Source organism: Gymnoscopelus braueri, assembly GCF_963280865.1.
Source record: "Gymnoscopelus braueri genome assembly, chromosome: 18".
In the NCBI taxonomy this organism is placed as follows: Eukaryota; Metazoa; Chordata; class Actinopteri; order Myctophiformes; family Myctophidae; genus Gymnoscopelus; species Gymnoscopelus braueri.
In genome coordinates, this window is record NC_137618.1 from 22,606,137 (window position 1) to 22,627,529 (window position 21,393).

Consider the following 21,393-nt stretch of genomic DNA (forward strand, 5'->3'; position numbering starts at 1 on the left):
TTTATACTCTTTAATTTTGAACAACATCATTGTAAATGAGGGCCAGCCCTCAATGATTTGATCTAGTAAGGACAATATGTCAGTTATTGTCAGCGAGCAACAAAGTTGTGACTAAAGGTTGTTGACTGGAGGCAGAACATTAAGTATGTAAACCACAAGCTGACCACCATAGTTTTAGTGGTGTGTGGAATAACCCGGGATGGTTCAAATGTGTATTCTGTGCTGGTCAAAAACAAAGGAACAGCTGGCTTGATAGTTAATCATAGAATATGACTTTTAAATTGCACGCCCTTGTCTCAGTTCTGGTCCTGTCCTATGCCTAGCTATTTCATATATCCTCTTACTCTTTCCTCCAGGCTGAGTGCTTTAGATGCCGCTCTTATCCTGGGGAACCTGGAGGAGATTAGCACCTTCCAACAAATGCTTGTTCAATCACTGGAGGAGTGCACCAAGTAAGTCCCGCCCAAATAGATGTCTACTGCAGCAGCCTCCGTGCTGTTTCATAATGGGTACAGGGACACCTACTGTTTGTCTGTGGTACTACATGTTCTGTGGTCAGGTTCTATTTACTGTGGTCCGTTCTATATTGTTTTGAGCCCACAATGTCTCATTTGATTGTTTAGTTTTTTACCAGCTTGTCCCCTTTCATTGTTCTTAGGCTTCCAGAGAACCAGCAAAAGGTTGGAGGTTTCTTTCTTAACCTCATGCCACAGATGAAGGCTCTTTATGTGGGCTACTGCTCCAACCACCCCTCCGCTGTCGATGTGCTCACCCAGCATAGGTGCGCCTTACTGGTTTCTTTTATTTCTAATACTTTACCACTGCATACCACAATAGTATCACTCATATTCAGTAGGACTGCATGATTATGTCTAAAAAACATGTATATTTTATATATATATATCACGATTATTGATAATGTTTTTTGATGGCTAGGCTTTGTTGCCTATTGTAGAGTGAAATTGCTTTGACCAAATGGCATGTAAAGGCCTCTGATGGAGGGAGAGATGTGTTGTACAAAGTTCTAGTTATTAACCCTTATGTTAACACATTCACTGCCAGGTATTAATTAATTAATTAATCCGCTACTGCCAGCGGTTTTACCTTATTTTGTGTCTTTTTTGAGGATGTGTTTTTCTAAATCTCATAACATTGGACTGGACGGGGTTATTTTTTGATGATGTCATTTCCGGTTCTATCGTTCTCTCGCAGTCAAGGCCTCATTCATAGGTTGGCGAAGAGTGCCCTCTAGCGTAATCACATATATTTTTTTAATTGACGGATATCTCTGTCAAATGCAGTCAAAAGTTGGATTTGAAATGACGGAGATCTCCGTCAATGGCAGGGAATGTGTTAAAGTGAGAAGGAGAGGTGCAACAGCTTGAAGTATAATGAATACATGATTGTGAAACAAAGAATCAAGATTTTCCAGATTCAATTAATTGTTCCACCCTCCTAACTTCATTCTATTGCAAATGTCACAATAGCTAGTATTGCAGAGTGCATTATTTGTCTTTTTTAATTCTTACAAAGTATGACTTTCTTTTGTACTTATTCCTTTTAAAATTGTAATTATGAAATCACGACAGGCGACCAGACAAACTCTTTCTCCTCTCTTCTGTAGTGAGGCACTGGGAGAGTTTATGGAGGGGAGGGGTGCAGTCAGCCCTGGGATTCTTACCCTGACCACGGGCCTCAGCAAACCCTTCATGAGACTCGACAAATACCCTAACTTACTAAAAGAGCTGGAGAGGCACATGGAGGTGTGTCTGCATCTATCTGATTACTCATTTTCATTAACCACTTGAACTCTAGCGTCCCTGTTCTGGGGCATGCCATAATAATAGGCAAACATTCAGCGAAAATAGCAGATTCACAAGCTCACAACTCATTGCAATGCGTTGTGAGCTTGTAAATCTTCTGTTTTCCATGGCTAAACTGGAGGGGGCATAATATAAACCCCTGGGGGACTCTGGTCAATAAAGTATAGAGGGTGTATAAGTGGTTAATGCGTGCTTGGATTATATGTTGTATACTGTAACTTATTTGTTTCTTTTATTTTATTCTCATTTAGGATCACCCCGATAAACCAGATATTCAGAAGTGCATGGCAACGTTCAAGAACTTATCCGTAAGTCAATTCCCCCTTTCTGTGAGTGAGACATCAACATAAATAGATTGGGGCTCTATTCTGAGCAGCTGTTTGTTGGCTTGTTTCCCATGTGGCCAGGCTCAGTGTCAGGAGGTCAGGAAACGCAAGGAGCTGGAGCTGCAAATTCTGACCGAGTCCATCCGACTGTGGGAGGGCGATGACATCAGGACCCTGGGTTCTGTGCTCTACATGAGCCAAGCCATGGTCCACAGTCCGGGAGCGGAGGTACAAGCACCATCCATCCCCCTGCTCCTCACTCAAATAGCCCGTAATAGTCAACCCATGGTTCTAAAAAATGAGTCATTGCTCCTTTGCTAAACCTTTTGTACTTTCTAATAATGCATATTTATATGACATTCTTCACAATTACTCATTGCTTGGAAATGTTACATTCTAGACCCTCCAGAAAAACGCGATTACCGGTATGTGATCGCATAAATTACCGCATAATCAGCCAAATGGCACAGATTATGCGGGGGTAATTTCTTTTCAAAAAGGGCGCATTTTCACCGCAATAATCCATATTTCCATGCAAAATATGTGCAATATGCGGGCTCGCATGATTTCAAAATCATTTCCACATAAAGTTTATAAAGTCATCGCCTCACCCGTTCGTTCACACAGAAGCAAAACAAACCGTGGTGGTGTGCCGTAATTAAACAGTGCTCCAGTGTCTGTGACGTGTGTGTGTGTGAAGTGTGTGTGTGTGTGTGTGTGTTCATGTGCGTGCGCTGGCTGCACCCGGCTCTGTGCAGGGCAGACGGTGCAGCAGAAGATACACTCTCCTCCCTTGCTCAATAATGTAGCCTAAATTAACCTGCTCCGTGAAAATTCAAGAAACATTCGTAATGAGAATTTTATGTTTATCCTACTTGATGCAACGTCCATTGCACTCGTTGTAAACTGAGTTTGAAACATTGCCACGTTCAAAAACGTTCCAGCAAGCCATCTCACAAAAGTAATAGTATTCCATGGAAGCAGATAGGAACAACACTTGTAAGGACCCCTAAATTAATGTATTTGACTGCGGACCCCCATCTGAAAAATATTTTGTGCCAGGACCCCCATACAAGATTTGTGTTATTATAATGTTTGAAGAATTCCAAATTGTTCAACTATTTAAAAAAATACTTTGAAAATAGCAGATCTACACGCTCACAACACGTCGCATTAGGGACATGTTGTGAGCTTGTAGATTGGCTATTTTCAATATTGGCTATTTTTCAATATAAAAAAACATACCATTGCATTGCCACATATATAGCCCAATGAAGAAAAAAGTTACATAATCAGTTAGTTAGTTTTTTCCCCCAAATGAAAACAAAGGTCAAGAGTCTTGCAAGACTTACAAGAAATAAGATACAAGTAAAGGAAAAAAGAACAATACACAAAACCAAAAACAGGAACATAAACAAGAAAGAAAAAAAGAACAAACACATCAGTCAACTGAACCATACAGAAAGGTTACAGTGTAATCCGCAAAACAGCACTCCTGTCACGACACCCCAATAACATTACACCACCAGACCTCACACAATGCCCTAATCTGGAATGAAAGGAAAGTTTATCCTCCGGACATATTGGAAGAAAGTACTCCATACCTTCCAGATTTTTTCAGCAAAACCATTCAGGGACAGTCTTTTTTTCCAATTTAAGAAAATATAGGATATCTCTCATCCAATGAGTATGGGAGGGAGAGTCAGGAGATTTCCATTTCATCAAGATAAGCCTCCTAGCCAATAAGGTGACAAAGGCCATAGCATCTTTCGTAGCTTTAGGGAGGGAAGGCAAAGAAGGGAAAACCCCAAACAATGCACCAACAGCACATGGTTCCACATTTTTCCCCGATATCTCTGACAGAGAAAAGAAAATGTCTTTCCAAATAATTGTGGAGGGACGGACAAAGCCAAAATGTATGTATGAGGTCTGCCGGAGCATGTTGACATCTATCACAGGCTGAAACACGCATATTTTTTTTGTTCACGCAAAGTAAAGTTAAGTTCGCAACTTTCGCAAGTTCCCGCAATTTTAAGCAAATTCCCACAATTTCACTGCATAAATTCACATAAAACCCCTGCATATTCCATCGCATAATCAAGGATTTTTGCCCGCAAAATCAAGGATTTTTGCCCACGTTTTTCTGCAGGGTCTACCTTTCATATAATCAAAACTGCGTTTGAATTATTCAAAGGTCATTTTACACAAGTTTAGGAGGACACAATATGTCAGTGATCAATTTAGAACACTGGTATATTATCATGGATTAAGGCAGAATACATCATTTATTGTCAGAAATGTCAATATATGTCAGAAAAAAAGGCTGGGGGAACCATGCTGGAACGGTGGTTTCGGAGTGGGAGTGAACCTTGTTATCTCCTAACCAATCAGAGTGCAGAGGGGCGTCGCTCTAAATTTGGTGACGTCAGCGTGTTCCGTGCACAGGCCGGGGGGGAGCGTGGGGAGGGGAGGGGAGGCGGGGACATAGATTGGTGAAGCAATAGGAAGCGGCGCAGGAATCCAGCGCCTGGGTTTGGATCCGCCCTTCAAGACCATCGATTGGGCTCGTTCTTTCAGTCTACACCTAGACTGACTTCTTTGTGATGACATGACTTCAGACGTAATCCTCCATTGTGACTTAACAGCACTTTTCCCTTCAACAGAGAGGCCTTGATTGTAGCATTTCTAACAGACAGAATCCTCCATTGTGACTGAACAACACCTTCCCTGAGGAAGAGGGCTTATTATTAAGACCTCATGCTCAGAATAACTCTGTTATGACTAGGGGCCACCTGTTTCAGACAGAGGTGTTGACTGTTCTATCTCTTATAAACATTTATCATGACATAACTCCCGTACAGATGTCCCCTATTATGGCAGAAGAGTACCTAGCTTTGGACAGAACTGTGTATTATTACCCTTGGGAAACAACAACTATATCTATCAGAGAAACAGCTGTTAGTTAGGTGAAATGGCCATACAAATTGTTGTTTGAGTTGTTTTCAATTTAGTGGGACGCAAACCCTCCCTAGTGGTGTAAACAGCTGACTGGATGTTGACAAGGGCTAATCTCCTAGCAACAATAAGCTGTCGAAGCCGTCTATACTATACTACTAGAGCTATTTGTGTATCGGATTGACCGATATATCGGCCATTATTTGACTTTTTTGATGACTTTGTATCGGCGATGTGTCCTGATTTTTCATATTTCTAAAATAGCATATCTACAAGTTCTTTTTGAATGTTTGAATAGGGAGTAAGTGGTTAAATAAAATAAAGCTCAGTTAATTTGTATTTTATATTTGTTTTTCTGGTCCATTGTATGATTAAAGTCAAATGTCTTAATTTGATTTCTTTCATCTATCAAAAAGTTATTGGTGTTTATTTGTATTTATTTATTTCCTTATAAGTTAAACCTTTTCAAATAGAAACTTTCATCAGAGAAATCAAATTGATTTCAAGGCATCGGTTCTTGTCTATATTATGTATTTTTGGGGATTTTTCAGTCACTTCATGCTTATGACTTACAAATCATTTGACTGCCGTCAGAGTTGAATGAATTAATCAAGTAACACTTTTCAAACCACCCCTCAGGAGAAGTGTGAGCGTTATCTCATGCTCTTCCATCACGTCCTCCTCATGCTGTCTGCCAGCCCCAGAATGAGTGGCTTCATATTCCAGGTCAGACTAAATCCACACTAAATTCTCCCACAGCTGCACTTAAAAGTTCCATTCTAATTTCTCATTGAGGTCCGGCTTCTAAATCCTGATCGTATCCTGATATACACTGTTTATTTACTGTACTTGTGTGACGATTTTTCCCACAGGGAAAGCTGCCACTGGCAGGCATGACGGTGACCAAACTGGAAGACTGTGAAGCCCACAAAAATGCCTTCGAACTCACTGGTAAGAGATATTGTATCATGTGACTGCAATTTTAATGTACTAGAGTTTTAGGCCGGACATCTAGAGTTCGGGCCGCATGTTAGTAGTGGCCCCAGGCCGTTTTGAGCTGCAGTACCTATGAATGGCCAGCATGTCCAATGCGCTTCAATGCAACCACTGGGTTCTGGGGGCTTGCAGGCACAGCACTCCCTCGAGTCCTTGCCGCTGCGCACGCCGAGTTTGAAGTCGGTCGGCCCACCACATATGGGCATAGCGGTTGGATCTGTGGCTCTAGACAACCAGATGTCTGTATCTGTCAGTCCTTGTCCCTTTTTATGCCCTTGTATGGAGATCGCTGATATCATCAGTATATCGCCATACATGGGCATGCCCCCCTTGTGCCCATATATGTAGCCGACTTGATTTATTTGCGCCTGTTGCCCATGACGACAGATTGAGGTTAGACAACACACTCCATATGTGGGCGTAGCTGCATTGGGAACTCCTCCTTATTAGGTTATGGCTCCCGTAAGCCAATTGTAATATAAGAAGCTGTAGTACGACGTTGGTTGTGTGTTAAGTGCATGTTGTACTGTGTCTGCAGGTTGTGTGTTAAGTGTATGTTGTACTGTGTCTGCAGGTTGTGTGTTAAGTGCATGTTGTACTGTGTCTGCAGGTTGTGTGTTAAGTGCATGTTGTACTGTGTCTGCAGGTTGTGTGTTAAGTGTATGTTGTACTGTGTCTGCAGGTTGTGTGTTAAGTGCATGTTGTACTGTGTCTGCAGGTTGTGTGTTAAGTGTATGTTGTACTGTGTCTGCAGGTTGTGTGTTAAGTGCATGTTCTACTTCATTCCTACTGACCGCCAGAGGCAGTGTTTTCAACACCTGGATATCATCGTGCGCTCGCGCATAGGTCGAATATTAATACCAACAAAGTCACTCGTGACCTGTGTGCACGCACGCCACCTATATAGGTGCAGGGCACACAGCGTTCATCCTCTTTCATCTTTTCGCCTCCAGAGCGTAGGTCGATACTTGCAGCTGCGCGTGAAAGTTTCGTAACCAACACGGTTGGGGCTACGGACTACGGTCCGTCCTCCAGAGACTGCGTAGCCTGCTAGCTACCATGGAATTACGTTACCCCGTTCATAGGGGCTGTCGGAAAGGAACAAGGAGGAAAAAATAAATAAATAAAAGAGTGCTATTTTTGAATAGCCCAAAGTGTAAAATAATGCTTTTTAGCTCAAATCTAAAAATGACACAGGATGTGCTACATGTCCCAGTACCTGAGCGCCAGAACACAGGTCAAGTGGTGAAACGCTGCTCAGTGGTACTGACTTAAGCAGCATATATGCCAATACTGCCACTGTGTGTGCTTAACTTCACAGTTTGAGTGTGTATCATAGCTTGAGTGTGACTCGCTGCTGCTATTCAGGTTATACTGCTTTGTGCTTGGTAGTAAAATGGAATTATAATACTGGTAGGGTTCAAGTGTGTCTTGCTTTGCCATCACTTGGTTATCATACTGTGGGTACTTGACACATGACTTGACACTGTGGCTTGAGTGGTTCTCGCTGCTTGCTACGACGAAGTTAGATATTAGTAACATTGTACTCTGTGTACTGATAATCAATAAGCTTTGTTTATTGGCAATGGATTCCCATTAGCTGCGGCAAAAGGGAAACCAGCAGCTATTCTTCCTGGGGTCCAAGACAACATTAATTAACATTAATGTTAATTGTGTTAATTGTGTCCAAGACACAATACATTAACAAGTACATATGTACTTGACGCTGTAGCTTGAACGATTCTCGCTCTTTTGCTATGGCTACGTTACCAATAGCACTAAGTGTATCTCACTCTGCTGCTGTTACCCACTAATACTGTGTGTACCTGGTACTCACTACGGCTATTCAACATATGCAGTATACTGTGAATACTGATATCATAGCTTGAGTGTATGTCGCTCTGCTGCTATCCAGATAATACTATGTGCTTGGTTGTGAAATATTCTTAAATAATTCTATATGACGACTGAAGTGTGTTTCGCTTTGCCACTTCTTGACTATCATACTGTGTCCTTGACACTGTAGCCTGAATGATTCTCCCTTTTGCTACGGCTACGTCATCAGTAGTATTGAGTGTCTCACTCTGTTGCTGTTGCCCATGGATTATTGCAACAATTGCTGGTCCCCTCTGGTCCCAGAAGAGAAGGTCCATTACTTGTGCCGGTCATGTCCTGACTATGGTGTCTGACACAGGCTATGGCTGTGAATGTTTTGGCTCTAATTGCAGCAGCATACTGCTGGCAGAAAGGTCGACTGGGTTGGCCGTGGTTGTGGCTGATTTGCCTCCCACAGGGATGCTAGCATTGAGCCCTTAGGATGCTTCTCAGCTAGAGGAATTGTCAGGATGACGAACTCTGGGCCACTGAATTGAAAGCAGTACATGGAAGTACAAATTCACAATACAAGGTCTACTAAATTGGAAAACTCATTAAGCACTGAGCTTGTTTAAGATGAGATCCCCATGCACACAAATCATGATGAGGCTGGACAGGGAAAAAGAAACAAGAAATAATGACTGACAGTCATGTTATACCAGCTGCATGCTGTATTTTGCATTTGTAAGCGCCACTGCGGCGTGCCCCCCCAATGGAATATACCCCTAGCATTGGGAGTGTGTCTCGGGGACTGCTTGTCAATCGACGAAAGAAGGGAAAAGGATTAGCGTTGAGAGTGCATCTCGCTCTGCCGCTTTGAGAAACCATGACGGGCGGCCCACCGCCATATAGCGTAAGCATTAGGAGTGTGTCTCGCTCCGCTACTGCTTGTCGCTGGAAGAAAGGAGTGGAAAGTATTAGCGTTGAGAGTGTGTCTCGCTCTGCCGCTTTTGGAGGGACCACGCCACTGCGGCGTGCGCCCACTGGAATATACCGCTGGCATTGGGAGTGTGTAGCTCCGCTACTGCTTGTCGCTGGACGAAAGCGTTGAGAGTACATAGCCCAGCTGGCCATATAACGGCTTGGCCTAAATGGATGCGTCCAACAACTATCGTCGTTGTACACCCTCGGTGCCGTACATCATGAGATTTGGCATGTGGGCCAGTTCCAGAACCTCTTACCAAGGACTGGTCAGCCATGGGGAGTACAGCCCAATATGGCCTAGACCTAAGGCTAGTGGTTGATGCCAACATTGCTTACTTAACTTACATTACCTTACTGTAAGTCGATCCGGATTAAGAGCGCCTGCTAAACGCCTAAACTGTGAACATTGCTTCTCTGGTGGTGTCACTAGATGAAGCTGTTGAGCTGGATGACCGTTGCTCATGGCCACAGTTTTAGCTGGTCTGCTAACTAGAGCCATGCCACAGCGGCTGGAATGTGACGTATTGGACATTCCCTTGACTACCTCGCCCTGGCCCTCCGGCATGCGAGTGTTGATGCGCAGACACAGCGCCTATCCAGCGCCTATCCAGCGCCTACCCAGCGCCTACCCAGCGCCTATACAGCGCCTATACAGCGCCTATACAGCGCCTATCACTCTAGGCGTTTGCTTGCATGATTAGAGAATTGGCACTGTCTACTTTGGTAATGAGCCAGAGCCTCTGGGTGCCCCGGGGTCGACGCCAGGCCAGAAGTGGGTCGATGTGTGTCCCTGTCTGAGCCCCTAATTGCCCCATGAGCGCCGGAGAATGGCTGCTCACTGCTCCTAGTAGTTCTAGGATGGGTAAATGAATACAGCGGACAAATTTCACGCATGTACAAATGTGCATATATATTTTGTGGCTTGGGCCTCGAACCCCAAGACTGCAACAGAATGGTGAGGGTCTCCAGCCAGTGTCGCTAATGCACTGGACCTGCGTGCAGTGCACCTGGCCCTCAGGATGTTTATGCCGTGTTCAATAACACAATATGTTAACAGTCTGCCTTCTGGGGCGCTTGACCCAGTCAGTCTCTGCAGGAGGCTTGGAAGGTCCTTTCGTGGACCTTGCCTCATCTTGCAAATTTCATAGCAATGCGCTTGTTGGGTGTACAGTCCAGGCTGCGGACATGTTTCCCACTGGAAGCCTCTTGGATCCGATAGCAGTTCGGATCACGTGCATAGGTATGGCAGAGCGGTAGTACCGTTAGCCTTGAGGGCATAACGCGTTGTTGACTGTCTGTCTCCCTTCCGGGACAGACCAGTCCGTTAGGGCAAGATGCTCTGGCCTACTGCAGCTTCTCAATGAAGTGCCTTGGCCTCGCCACAGAGACAAGCTCCCCTGTCACAGTTAGGGGGGGAGGTGCATGTGGCATCCTCACTCCTAACCTTCGGCTGCGTCATTGGCCACTGAAATTCAAAACTATTGTCCGAAAATTACTGGATTTTTGGGCATCGTACACCAGGGCGTTGCACGCCAGCGAGTGTAGACTGTGCTCTAGTCGGGACAAGGGCCACTGCATAGGTTAGAGCGTTGCTCTGTGCTTATGCTGCCCTAGATATCTGCGGATGATGTTAGATGGAGGGTTCAGCCTCTCTACCATTGAGATGCTCTCCGCGTGTGGCCCCCACAGGTTGCATGGGTGCCTTCATGATGCTTGCCTGTGGTATTGGAAGCTTTGTCCCCAGCCGGTACATCGGGCTGCTCTCAGATGACTATCTGCTAGTACTCTTTGTCCTCACTGCAAAAGTGAGTAGATGGGCTTTATGCCCTGGCCATTGCCAGAGACTGTTAAAGTGGGATTCCGATGGGTCTGGGTTTACCATATGGCCGACCCCTCCTTACGTCCTCAGAGGCTTTCTGCATTTCACGTCAGCTAGCCTATGGATTTGTTAGTTTGCTCCTCAACCAGAGGTGGAGCAACGGCATTCTAGTACCTGCCTATTGTGTCCCGTCCGGGCTCTGTGGCAGGACATAGCTGTGATGGCTGGAGTTTGGTTGTATTTGTCTGTGAGGAAGGGCACAGTTGTGCCTTGGCTTAATGGAGACTTTCATTGCTGCGTTCAGGCAAATGTACGTCTTCAGGGGGCCTCTACGTTCCCCCAAGGCCTTTTTTGACCGCGGGTGTTGCCAGAGCCTCTCCCTCAGTGATACAGGCGTGGAGCAGGCCAGGAGATGCAGCCGAATGGGCTTCATCTTTCATGGGCTTTTGCCCGCTCCTATATATAGTCAACCTGGCCGTCTCGCATCCTGTGGCGACGGCTGTGGTGTTGTCTGTTTATTCTATCTGCAAACCGACTTCGGTAAGCGCAGATTCCTCGTGACTATGTTGGTATTAGTCATCCAGGTGTTGAAAACACTGCCTCTGGCGGTCAGTAGGAATGAAGTAGAACGAGAGTTATGCATATAACTAAGGTTCTACGAATTCCGGATGACCGCCAGAGTTGACTGTCACTCGGAATCACGTTCTTGACGAAAAGATTTCATGAGGATGAACGCTGTGTGCCCTGCACCTATATAGGTGGCGTGCGTGCACACAGGTCACGAGTGACTTTGTTGGTATTAATATTCGACCTATGCGCGAGCGCGCGATGATATCCAGGTGTTGAAAACACTGCCTCTGGCGGTCATCCGGAATTCGTAGAACCTTAGTTATATGCATAACTCTCGTTGTACTGTGTCTGCAGGTTGTGTGTTAAGTGCATGTTGTACTGTGTCTGCAGGTTGTGTGTTAAGTGTATGTTGTACTGTCTACAGGTTGTGTGTTAAGTGTATGTTGTACTGGGTCTGCAGGTTGTGTGTTAAGTGCATGTTGTACTGTATCTGCAGGTTGTGCGTTAAGTGCATGTTGTACTGTGTCTGCAGGTTGTGTGTTAAGTGTATGTTGTACTGTGTCTGCAGGTTGTGTGTTAAGTGTATGTTGTACTGTATCTACAGGTTGTTTGTTAAGTGTATATGGACTGTGTCTGCAGGTACTCAGTTTGAGCGCCTCCAGGTGGTGTGCAACAACCAGCAGGACCTGCAGGACTGGACAGAACACCTTGGCCGGCAGACCAAGCACACTGCAGCCTCAGCTCCCAGCCACAAGCCTCTCACTGTGCCCTGCCACACGGTCAGCAAGCAACCCTCACACAAACCCTTTCTAACTATGTAATCACACACACACACACACACACACACACACACACACACACACACACAGTGTTCAGCCCGTCCCTCTCCTCAATTAAGTGTCATATTTGTCACTCATGACTGAGTAAGAAGTGGATTACACTACAGTGGCTGGACTGTGGAGTGGTGGTGAGTGAGTGCTAGGGGTGTACACTAATTTCACGATACGATATTGGGCTCACAACTTCGATACGATACGCACTTTTTTTTATTATGAAAATATATGGGGGAGAAAAATAGCAAATGCAAACAAATAATTCTGTTTTTGCATTATTCAGACATGAAAACTTGTAGCTTTTCAGCTACAATAGCCGTTTTGAATCCAAATAGGGCAATAGTGACACCTGACCCGAGAAAAAACAACATGTTGTCACCCTTTTCACCTCGGGGCTGTTTTGTTTGCATGCCTGATTATTATTATTGTTTTTTTGTTTTTTTTACGATATTTTTCCCCCCAAAATGATACATATCGTCACGAAAACGTATCGCGACATATCGCGGGATGATATATCGGCACACCCCTAGGAGCGCCAATGATATTTGTATCTGACATCAACGCTGCATCCCCACAAAATGAACTCGGATGGAAACGAATTCAATCCGGGAACGCGTCTACGAGTGTCTTCTAAATCCTAAGTTTAAAACTTATGTTGCTATAATATCGGTGGTTCTCAGACTTTTTCATGTCAAGGACCACCCAAAATGATGTGTATTTTAATAGCCGAAGTATAAAATAATGGTCATAGCTAATAATCTAAAATGACACGGATGCGTTCCCAGATTGAATGGGTTAAGCTTTCAAAGAGGACTGCTCCTCCACAAGTGATCAGCTCCACAAGTTTGTGTCAAAGTATCCTTGAGCAAGACACTGAACCTCAACTGCTCCTGATGAGCAGGTTGATGCCGTGCATGGTTTCTTGTGCCGTCGGTGTCTGAAGTAGGGTGTGAATGGGTGAATGTAAAGTGCTTTGGACAAACTTAAGTATTAACCCATTAAATCCGGGAAAGCGTCTACAAATGTCTACTAAATACACCCCCATCTTAAAATATTTAATTCCAGGGACCCCCAGAAGCAAAGATTTGAGTTACAAATGTTCGCTTTAAAAACATATATATTCAAAGATTTGCACACATTTTCACAGATAAAAAATAATAGCAGATCTACAAGCTCATAGCATGGCTCTTGGTTCTGCGCTATGAGCTTGTGTATATATATATATGCTATTTTTCAATAGCCAAAGAAATACTTTGCCGGTCTTAATGGGTTAAGGTGTTGACACCACTCAGCCCTACAGTAGTTAAAACGTGGAAATTGAAAACCCACAGTACCGGGGGGGTCTGAGGACCAGAGTTGGGAATCCCTGTAGTGGATGTATATGTCCAGTGTGCATTGCAGTGTGTGTGAACCACAAAGGATGATTACACAGGTTGTGTCTTCTGCTCCCTCAGCTCCCGTCTCACCCCCTGACTCCGTCCCGTCACGCTGAGGGGAGGGCCATGACCGTGGCACCAGCCTACCACACCCTGCCCCACCCCTCCTCCCACAGTGGCTCTCTCAGCAGCAGCATGATGTGGGGACCCCTGGAGCCGCCCAACACTCCTAAACCCTGGAGCCTGAGCTGCCTGCGCCCTGCGCCCCCTCTAAGACCCTCGGCGGCTCTCAGCTACAAGGAGGTAACCTTTCCCCTAGCAGTCTAGCGCCACCTTCAGCCCAAAATGTCAAATTTGCACGTAAGATGTACATCATGTCATAGGCAGCATTGATTAAATTCGACTGGTTTTGGTGAGCCCATGGCCTTCCCTCTAGCACCACCCTTAGGCCAAAATGTCCAGATGGGTGTAATAGCGGGGCTTTTAGATGCTAAAACTGAACGCTTGCTCCACTTTTAGGTGATCACCTTCTCACCGCGGTGGTTGGAAAACATGACGTCACTGAGCCGATAAGCGAGTCACCGCTCACCCCAATACGTCTCTGTTTTTACTAACCGAAATCACCCTGTGGCTGTGATTGGTCTAGATGTTGGGTGGGCGGTCCCCTTGGATTCACAGGCACATGGTGAACAGTGTTGTGAAACAGAGGGGAGACACGGAACATGAGCGGCTAGTATCAAAATCGCCTTTTAGGTGAAAACGTTAAAAGGTGAAAGGGTTATCACCTAAAATGGTAGCATGCAGCCACCTTTAGTCTTGTTATAAGTCTCTCTCTTTGCCCCTCCTGCAACAGGATCTCAGTAAAAGTCCCAAAAGTGTGAAGAAGCTCCTTCCCAAACGCAAGCCTGACAGGAAACAGTCGGAAGAGGACTTTGCCTTGAGGAAGAGTATGTTTAACGTCTTAACTTGTTGCTGTGACCTTTTACCGGTCAACTGAAATGCATTGAATGTGAAACCTGCTTCTGTTGTGATGTTTTATGTCTGAAACATTACTTACTTTTCCAAATACATGTTACTGTTTGAGGTATAGATTGAAAAAGGGTGTAGAAACATCTAAAGGGCCAACTTATCTAGGAAGAGTTAACCCTATATACAGTACATTGTACAGCTAAAATAACCGATCTACAAGCTCAAAAGCTTGTGAGTTTGTAGATCTGCTATATTTGCTATTGGTGAATAATAATAATAAAACAAATTAGATATTTTGGAAATCTTCACCTGCCCAAAATAGTGATGGCAGCTTGACAGTGGTTAACCATTTAAACCCTTTATATTGTTGTATGTCAAATAGGGAACATTTTTGCTACATGTTTTTTTTCCGGATGCCCAGAATAAGAATTTGTTTTTTTTCTGCTCAGGTACAGCTGCTCTGGAGGAGGACGCCCAGATCCTTAAAGTGATCGAGGCATACTGTACCAGTGCTAAAACCAGGCAGACCCTCAACTCCAGTAAGGAAACGCTTAGAAACGCACACATACTTCCAAGGGTTCATGTTTGAGTGTGCAGTGTTTGTTTTTCCATTACTCAGTTGTCTTTTCTTTAATACTGGTATTCTGAATGATCCTTTTTAACAATATCTTTTCTGTCTGTCTCTCTTTCACTCCTCACTCTTTGCATTGGTCTGGTTTAACATTTGTTACCCTTTTTTGTTAATTTTTGGTTTATTTCGTAATAATTTATTTTTGTTGATTTGCGCTGTTTTAAACGTTTTCCCCCACTCTGTGATATTGTCCACATATATAATTTGATCCATTTCGCCCACCCTGCACCCTTCATCGGCCTTATTTTTTATGATTTTTGCTCATCAACACGTTGCGTATGTTGCGTATGCTCCTTCCTTCCTCCATACCATCACCCTCCATGTTCCCCCCGTACCGTACACCCACACTCTACCCCGCCTCTCCTCCCTCCACCCCGACACCTCCTCCCCACCCTGCACCTCATTACGCCACCACCCTCCCTCCAACCAGCCTGGCAGGGCACAGACCTGATGCACAACCACGTGCTCGCAGACGCCGACCGGTCCTGCACGGACTCCCCGGGCCGCCGTAGCAGTGTGACGCGGCCGGACCTGAGCTCCGACCTCTCGGAGGACTCTGACTACGACTCCGTTTGGACCACCCACAGTTACAGGATGGGCTCAGTGTCGCGTAAGAGCTGCATCTCTCACCAGAACTAAAACAAACAAAAAAGTCCACTACTACTACAACAACAACAACAACTGCACTGCCGCGCTGTACCGTAACGCAACGTGCGGCGCGCTTACCTCTTAACCTTTGGTCTATCGAGAGAAACTAGAAATTAGAAGAAGTTTTTACATATTATTTATTTATTTATTTTGTTATATATTTGTTTTGGGTTATTGTTATTGTTTGTTTTTGTGTTTCTTAACTTATTTGTTTTATTTATTTCTTGACGGTTTCTTTAAATAGTTTTTGATAAGTATCTCCCTGTTGCCTTGACCACATCCCCTTTTTATGTGCCTCCTCTCTTTCTGTAGTTGTCATGCAGTAGGTGTTAGATAGTGTATGTTTATTTATCTTGAATGTGCCCTCTCCCCTTGTTTGACCTTCAGCGTGGGGACTCTCGTCACAGAGAGGACAGGGAATGCTACACTGTAAAATTCTCAGTGTTAATTTAACTCTGAGAGTGTACAGTTGTATGTTACACTTGTACACTCCGAGTTACAAATGGATACGTTTAACAATGAAGATTTTACTGTAGAGTGGGTTTATTAGGGGAGGGAGGGAGCAATGGGGACGGAGTTTTTCCTGTCTGATATTCAGATGTGATTCAGGAAGGAGTGTATTCCATTTACCATGTACTACTACTCTCCACTATGTCTGTTTGCAGGACGTACGCTCAAACATAGCACAAGTACAACAATGACAAACAGACACGCTCACATAAACATACGCGCACACACAGACACGGGAGTATGCACACAACGCTCCTGCTCTGTCAGAATAATATAGCGGCATGCAAATGCAATGCTTACATTCTTTACATTTTATCTAATGTTGGTTTTAAAGATATCTTTTCATATTATTAAGCCCTATTTAAATGTTCCGATCCAAAGCAGTACTTGCGTTTAGCACACTGCATGACTAGAAAGTATAGAACCTTTAATGTCATTTCTAAGTTTAACGCAATATGAAGCACTGGCCATCTGTTCTAGCTGCTTACAGGAAGAAAGAATTGTTAGTCTTGGTTACGCAAGTAGATTTATACAGGCTATAGTAACGGCTTCTAACTAGTGGTTGATGAATATACATTGTGCATTGAAGCTACTTTAAACACTTTATAGCTTCTGCAATTGATCAATTAAAGTCTAAACCCATCTTGCTAACCAAACGATGTCTGCCAGAAAGACACGTCAAACTTTAGGCATTGACAGAAAAATCTGCATTTCATGTATTTCATGCAGAGGAATGAAAGATATAGGGGATGGGGGGGGGGGCGGGGGGTTAGCAGCTACTCTTCTGAATGTACGCCAAAACCAAATTTAAATTGTGAATTTAAAATCGAAAGTCTGCATTCTACAGGATATGCAATGAGATGCCAAAATCTCTGGCTCCGACAAGTAGTGAAATTGTCTAGGTTAGCATATCCCCAAAGTAAGCAAACAAACACCCTTTGCATCAGAACACAATAACTAGCACCTATGCTATAGCGTCGCAAGCCACACGAGACCTTCTGTCATGTGTCTGGGGAGGCTTCCCATGCTATCCCTTGCATTAATAACTATTTTTATGAAGAAGTATTTTTCCAGTATGGGTATAAACCACAGGTTGTAGTCCATTTAGAATGTCTCTCCTGCTAACAGTTATTATTTTGGTGATATACAGTATGTATATGGAGTTTATCGGTCCATGTTTTTTCTGTTTTTATAAAAATCATTTCTCCATTCTACTGATTATTTTGTATTCATATGATTATTCTTTTTTATTTATATTTTATTCTGTATGTCTATGTTTACAACACCAACTACAAAATGATCCCTGGAATAATATTAGCTTTCTCTTTACATTTGATTGAAATTGTATTTAGGTTTTACACTGAAGCTATAATAACATGAAGTGTTTAAATTATTTTGCACAATCGTGTAATGGATGGGGCGGTGGGTTGGTGGGGGGGAGGGGTGGACAGAATCTGTCAAATTCAGTACTTTTTTTTGTTTTGTCTGCCTAAAGTGTGTGATGATAGTCCTAAAGGTAGACTTAAGTATTCAGTGTTTACTGTAAAGTAAAAGCTCATCTGTAGTGTAAATGCTCACCTTCAGTATTCTGGGAGTATAAAGAGATAAAAACAGACGTGATTATACAAGATCATTTGTGAACTATTCATTCACAATATTTCAGAATACTATCAGGGTGGACTTCAGCTTTAAAAAAAAATGAAAAAATAAGTTAAGTCTCCCTTTTTGTAAATATTGGTTGTCATGGATCAAGTGAAAAAAATTAAATGAATCCTATCAGACATTCTATGAGTATTTAAGACAAGAATATGACTGTCCTCATGTTATGTGCTATATACATTGTGACGGGTGTATTCTGTGGTTTTGACAAACATACTGAATGAAAATTCGGGACAGGCAGGGTGATGGAGCAACTAACTAACTGCCTTCGACCAACGTTGTCCTGTGTGCTCTAATGCTGTATACAATTCACACGTGACCATGTCTTCTTTACAAATGGCGCCTTCAGAATATTTGTTCTACACAACTGAAGTATACGAGTCCCAAACGCTGTATTATGAGTTTTGAATAAATCTGTCATTTGGTAGACACTTGCATTCGGGTGATTTTGTCAGAATTGGCGGCATTTGATTGTGTTTGGTGTGTTTTTTTTGTTCTTGTTTTCTTTGGGGAAGTTTGGACGATGGTGACTCAAGTGAGTGAGGGTGAATGAATCTAACTTCCCTTTGTTCCTCCTTCCATGGTGTCTCCTTTTCCCTTCAACTTTCCTCTGTGTTTTTTGTCTCCCCTTATGGTCCAATCTGTGCTTGATTGATTAACACCCGCCTCTCCCAAAATCCAGTGTTCTCGCCCACCGCTCTTAGGGTTCTGGCAACCCTTCCAATCACACACAAACGAGTTAAGTCATTAACTGCTATTGTCTGTATTGTGTGTGTGTGTGTGTGTGTATGTGTGTGTGTGTGTGTATGTGTGTGTGTGTGTGTGTGTGTGATAATAAACGTGAACCTTGAAGGTGACTGGGCACTGAGGAGTCTTGCTGCAGAGTACAAAACTATGGGACCTCTTGTGTTTTGAAACAGGGCAGCGGAAAGACATGGTGATCATACCTGGAGAGGAGAAGTTTATAGTGGAGGATCCCAATCGCAACGGGCAAACTGCTGGAGAGGAAAAGTAAGAAAGCAAACTGCCCCCCCCCCCCCCCCCCCCCATCATCAACCCTTTCTTTACCTTTTAAGTAGACTTTTCTTGTCAGTCCCCAACAACACTATATAAAAAAATGTCTTGAATCATCAGCTGCTCTTGGCTTTAATGATGCTTGTTCTTTGAGAGCTAGAACTGCTGTGTTAATGAGTGCTATATTGTGAAAGCTGTGTATTCTCTTAAAGGAGCCTGGTGGATGTGGTATATGCTCTGAGGGATGAGGTCCAAGAACTAAAACAGGTGAATGACTTTGTAATGATTTTTTGGTTAAATGTCATTGGGGCATGTCAGAAGCTAAAGCTGAATCTGAAGTCGGTCCGTTTCTTTGTTTGGTTTAACCACTCAAACCCTATACTTAGTTGACTGGATTCACAAGGGCTCTACTCTAGGCCCACTCCTGATTTTGCGCTACACTAAATACCTTAGCCGAACGAATATAAACAAATAAAACAAAAACCTCTTGCTTGGACAATACTGTATCAACGGACTGGCATGTTTTGTCATGCTCATTGATTACAACTCACTGTATATATTTGACGTTATTTCCGGCCACGTACGCTACCATGCAGATTAGTTCAAATAAAGTTTAATTCTATATGATTATAGTTTTAATATTTATATTTAGAGAATGATTAAAATAAAAAAACTGCAGCTTGCAGTGGCTGTTTCTACAGGAGTAGGTGTAGGTAACAGGTGGAGGATGCATTTTATCACAAGATATTAGAATGGCTCAATGTGAGGTCAGACATAACTATGGTATAATAGACAATGACACATACTGATGACAATATGGTTCTATATGCAAGCGTTTCTTTTTTGTTCCATCGTCTATGTACATAAGCCTCTAGCCACTCAGATAGTGAATTTAAATACATGGTTTGCATGGGATTTCCATAAAACAACTACCCCTTTGCCTCTTGCTGGCCATTTTGATTCAATAATGGTCATTGACACTTATTCTGAGCAGGGAGATTGAACGATTGGTATCTATAAGGTGGATTCACTAAAACTGCTATGACTTCACTGTGTTCCACAACAGGATAATAAGAAGATGAAGAGATCGCTTGAAGAGGAGCAGAGAGCACGGAAGGAACTGGAGAAGGTTGTGAAGAGGGTGTTGAAAAGCATGAACGATCCAACATGGGATGAGACAAACTTGTGAGGCTGATATGTTGTATGGCTGAATTTGTGTGCGAGTGTGTGAGACATTGGTGCATTCACACATCGATCTGTAAGCTTTCAATGTGTGTCTCACCTATACATTTATAAGCTTTGGATGCAAGCGAGAGCAAAAGCGCGTGTGTGTGTGTGTGTGTGGGGATGCTTGAGCTTGGTTGTGACAGGTGCGCGCAGCATGTGTGTAAGTGCTCTGAGAGAGGATGTTCGGTGCCTTGGCCATCACTGCCACTTGAGATGAGAGCGAGGGGAGTGGTTTGCGGTTTGGTGCTGAACTGTCTGGACCAACCATTCCACTGTAACATTCCAGAAACGCCAAAATAATGGAAGAAGCTGCACCTTCGATGTCCTTTTTGGGTCTATGAGGCATCCAACAGTCTCCACAGCTGAATCCAAGATGACAGCACCTGGGGAGAACTTACTGTACCTCCCTCAGTTTACAAACGTTACAAGCAATGCATTCTCTAATGTTACTCTGATGGTACTGCGGTGGTACTTCCGATGGTACTCTTAACGGCGTTGATTGTCACAAATGCCTCAGACAATTCTGAACTGGAACCTCTTCATTTCATAACCTCCGTTATTTAATTTTTTAAGAATTTGTTTGTTTCGAGGCAGTTTCCCTGGCCCAGGCTTAGCCCAGTCGTGTTAGATTAGAGGAAGGTTCGGTCTCTGCCAGAGAAACTGCTCTCTGTTGTCTTATTTTGTAGTGTGATTTTTTTTCTTCCTTCTGTTCTTATTGAGTGTCCTAAGGGAGTTGTACAGATTTTGAACTTGTACTGTATGATGTAAATACTGCTGAAAGATGAGCCTTTGTCCTTTGGGAGAAATAAATGTGTTTTTAGGAGCATGACTCTAAATAATTTGCCACTGAAAGAGACTGCTATGTGTATCTATTAACCACTTTAGCCCTAGCGTTGTTGCACAAAAACTGTACAAATTGCAAAAATAGCAGATTTACAAGCTCAACGCTTTCCATCAGGACATGTTATGAGCTTGTAGATTCTAGTTTAGCAATTTTTGATGTACAAACATTTTCGGTTATAATTACATTCCCAAAATAGGGACGCTAGGTTGAAAGTGGTTAAAATGACACAACTGAGAAAGAAGTAAAATACAGTGAATTGGGGAATACAGGCAAGTTGTTTGCCTGTCAAAACTTGCACAAATAGATATGCATGTTAATTACATGATTGTAAAAACATTATGTTCCCATTAATTTGCAGATATGATACGAGGGCATAGCGTTTCTAAGATTGTGA

At 43.4% G+C, this 21,393-nt stretch overlaps 1 protein-coding gene across 1 annotated transcript in view; it reads left to right on the top strand.

Moving 5' to 3' along the window:
* The window catches only part of arhgef7a (Rho guanine nucleotide exchange factor (GEF) 7a), a 36,501-nt gene extending 15,523 nt beyond the window's left edge, over positions 1-20,978 (top strand). Inside the window, exons 8-21 of the mRNA XM_080456537.1 lie at positions 357-452; positions 659-781; positions 1,625-1,763; positions 2,075-2,131; positions 2,231-2,377; positions 5,744-5,830; positions 5,977-6,055; positions 11,928-12,067; positions 13,576-13,800; positions 14,351-14,444; positions 14,916-15,005; positions 18,835-18,925; positions 19,141-19,195; positions 19,995-20,978. Of these exons, the coding sequence (XP_080312663.1) occupies positions 357-452; positions 659-781; positions 1,625-1,763; positions 2,075-2,131; positions 2,231-2,377; positions 5,744-5,830; positions 5,977-6,055; positions 11,928-12,067; positions 13,576-13,800; positions 14,351-14,444; positions 14,916-15,005; positions 18,835-18,925; positions 19,141-19,195; positions 19,995-20,117 (1,546 nt within the window). The 3' untranslated portion in view covers positions 20,118-20,978. The remainder of the gene's footprint in view (positions 1-356; positions 453-658; positions 782-1,624; positions 1,764-2,074; positions 2,132-2,230; positions 2,378-5,743; positions 5,831-5,976; positions 6,056-11,927; positions 12,068-13,575; positions 13,801-14,350; positions 14,445-14,915; positions 15,006-18,834; positions 18,926-19,140; positions 19,196-19,994) is intronic.
* Positions 20,979-21,393: the final 415 nt, after the last annotated feature.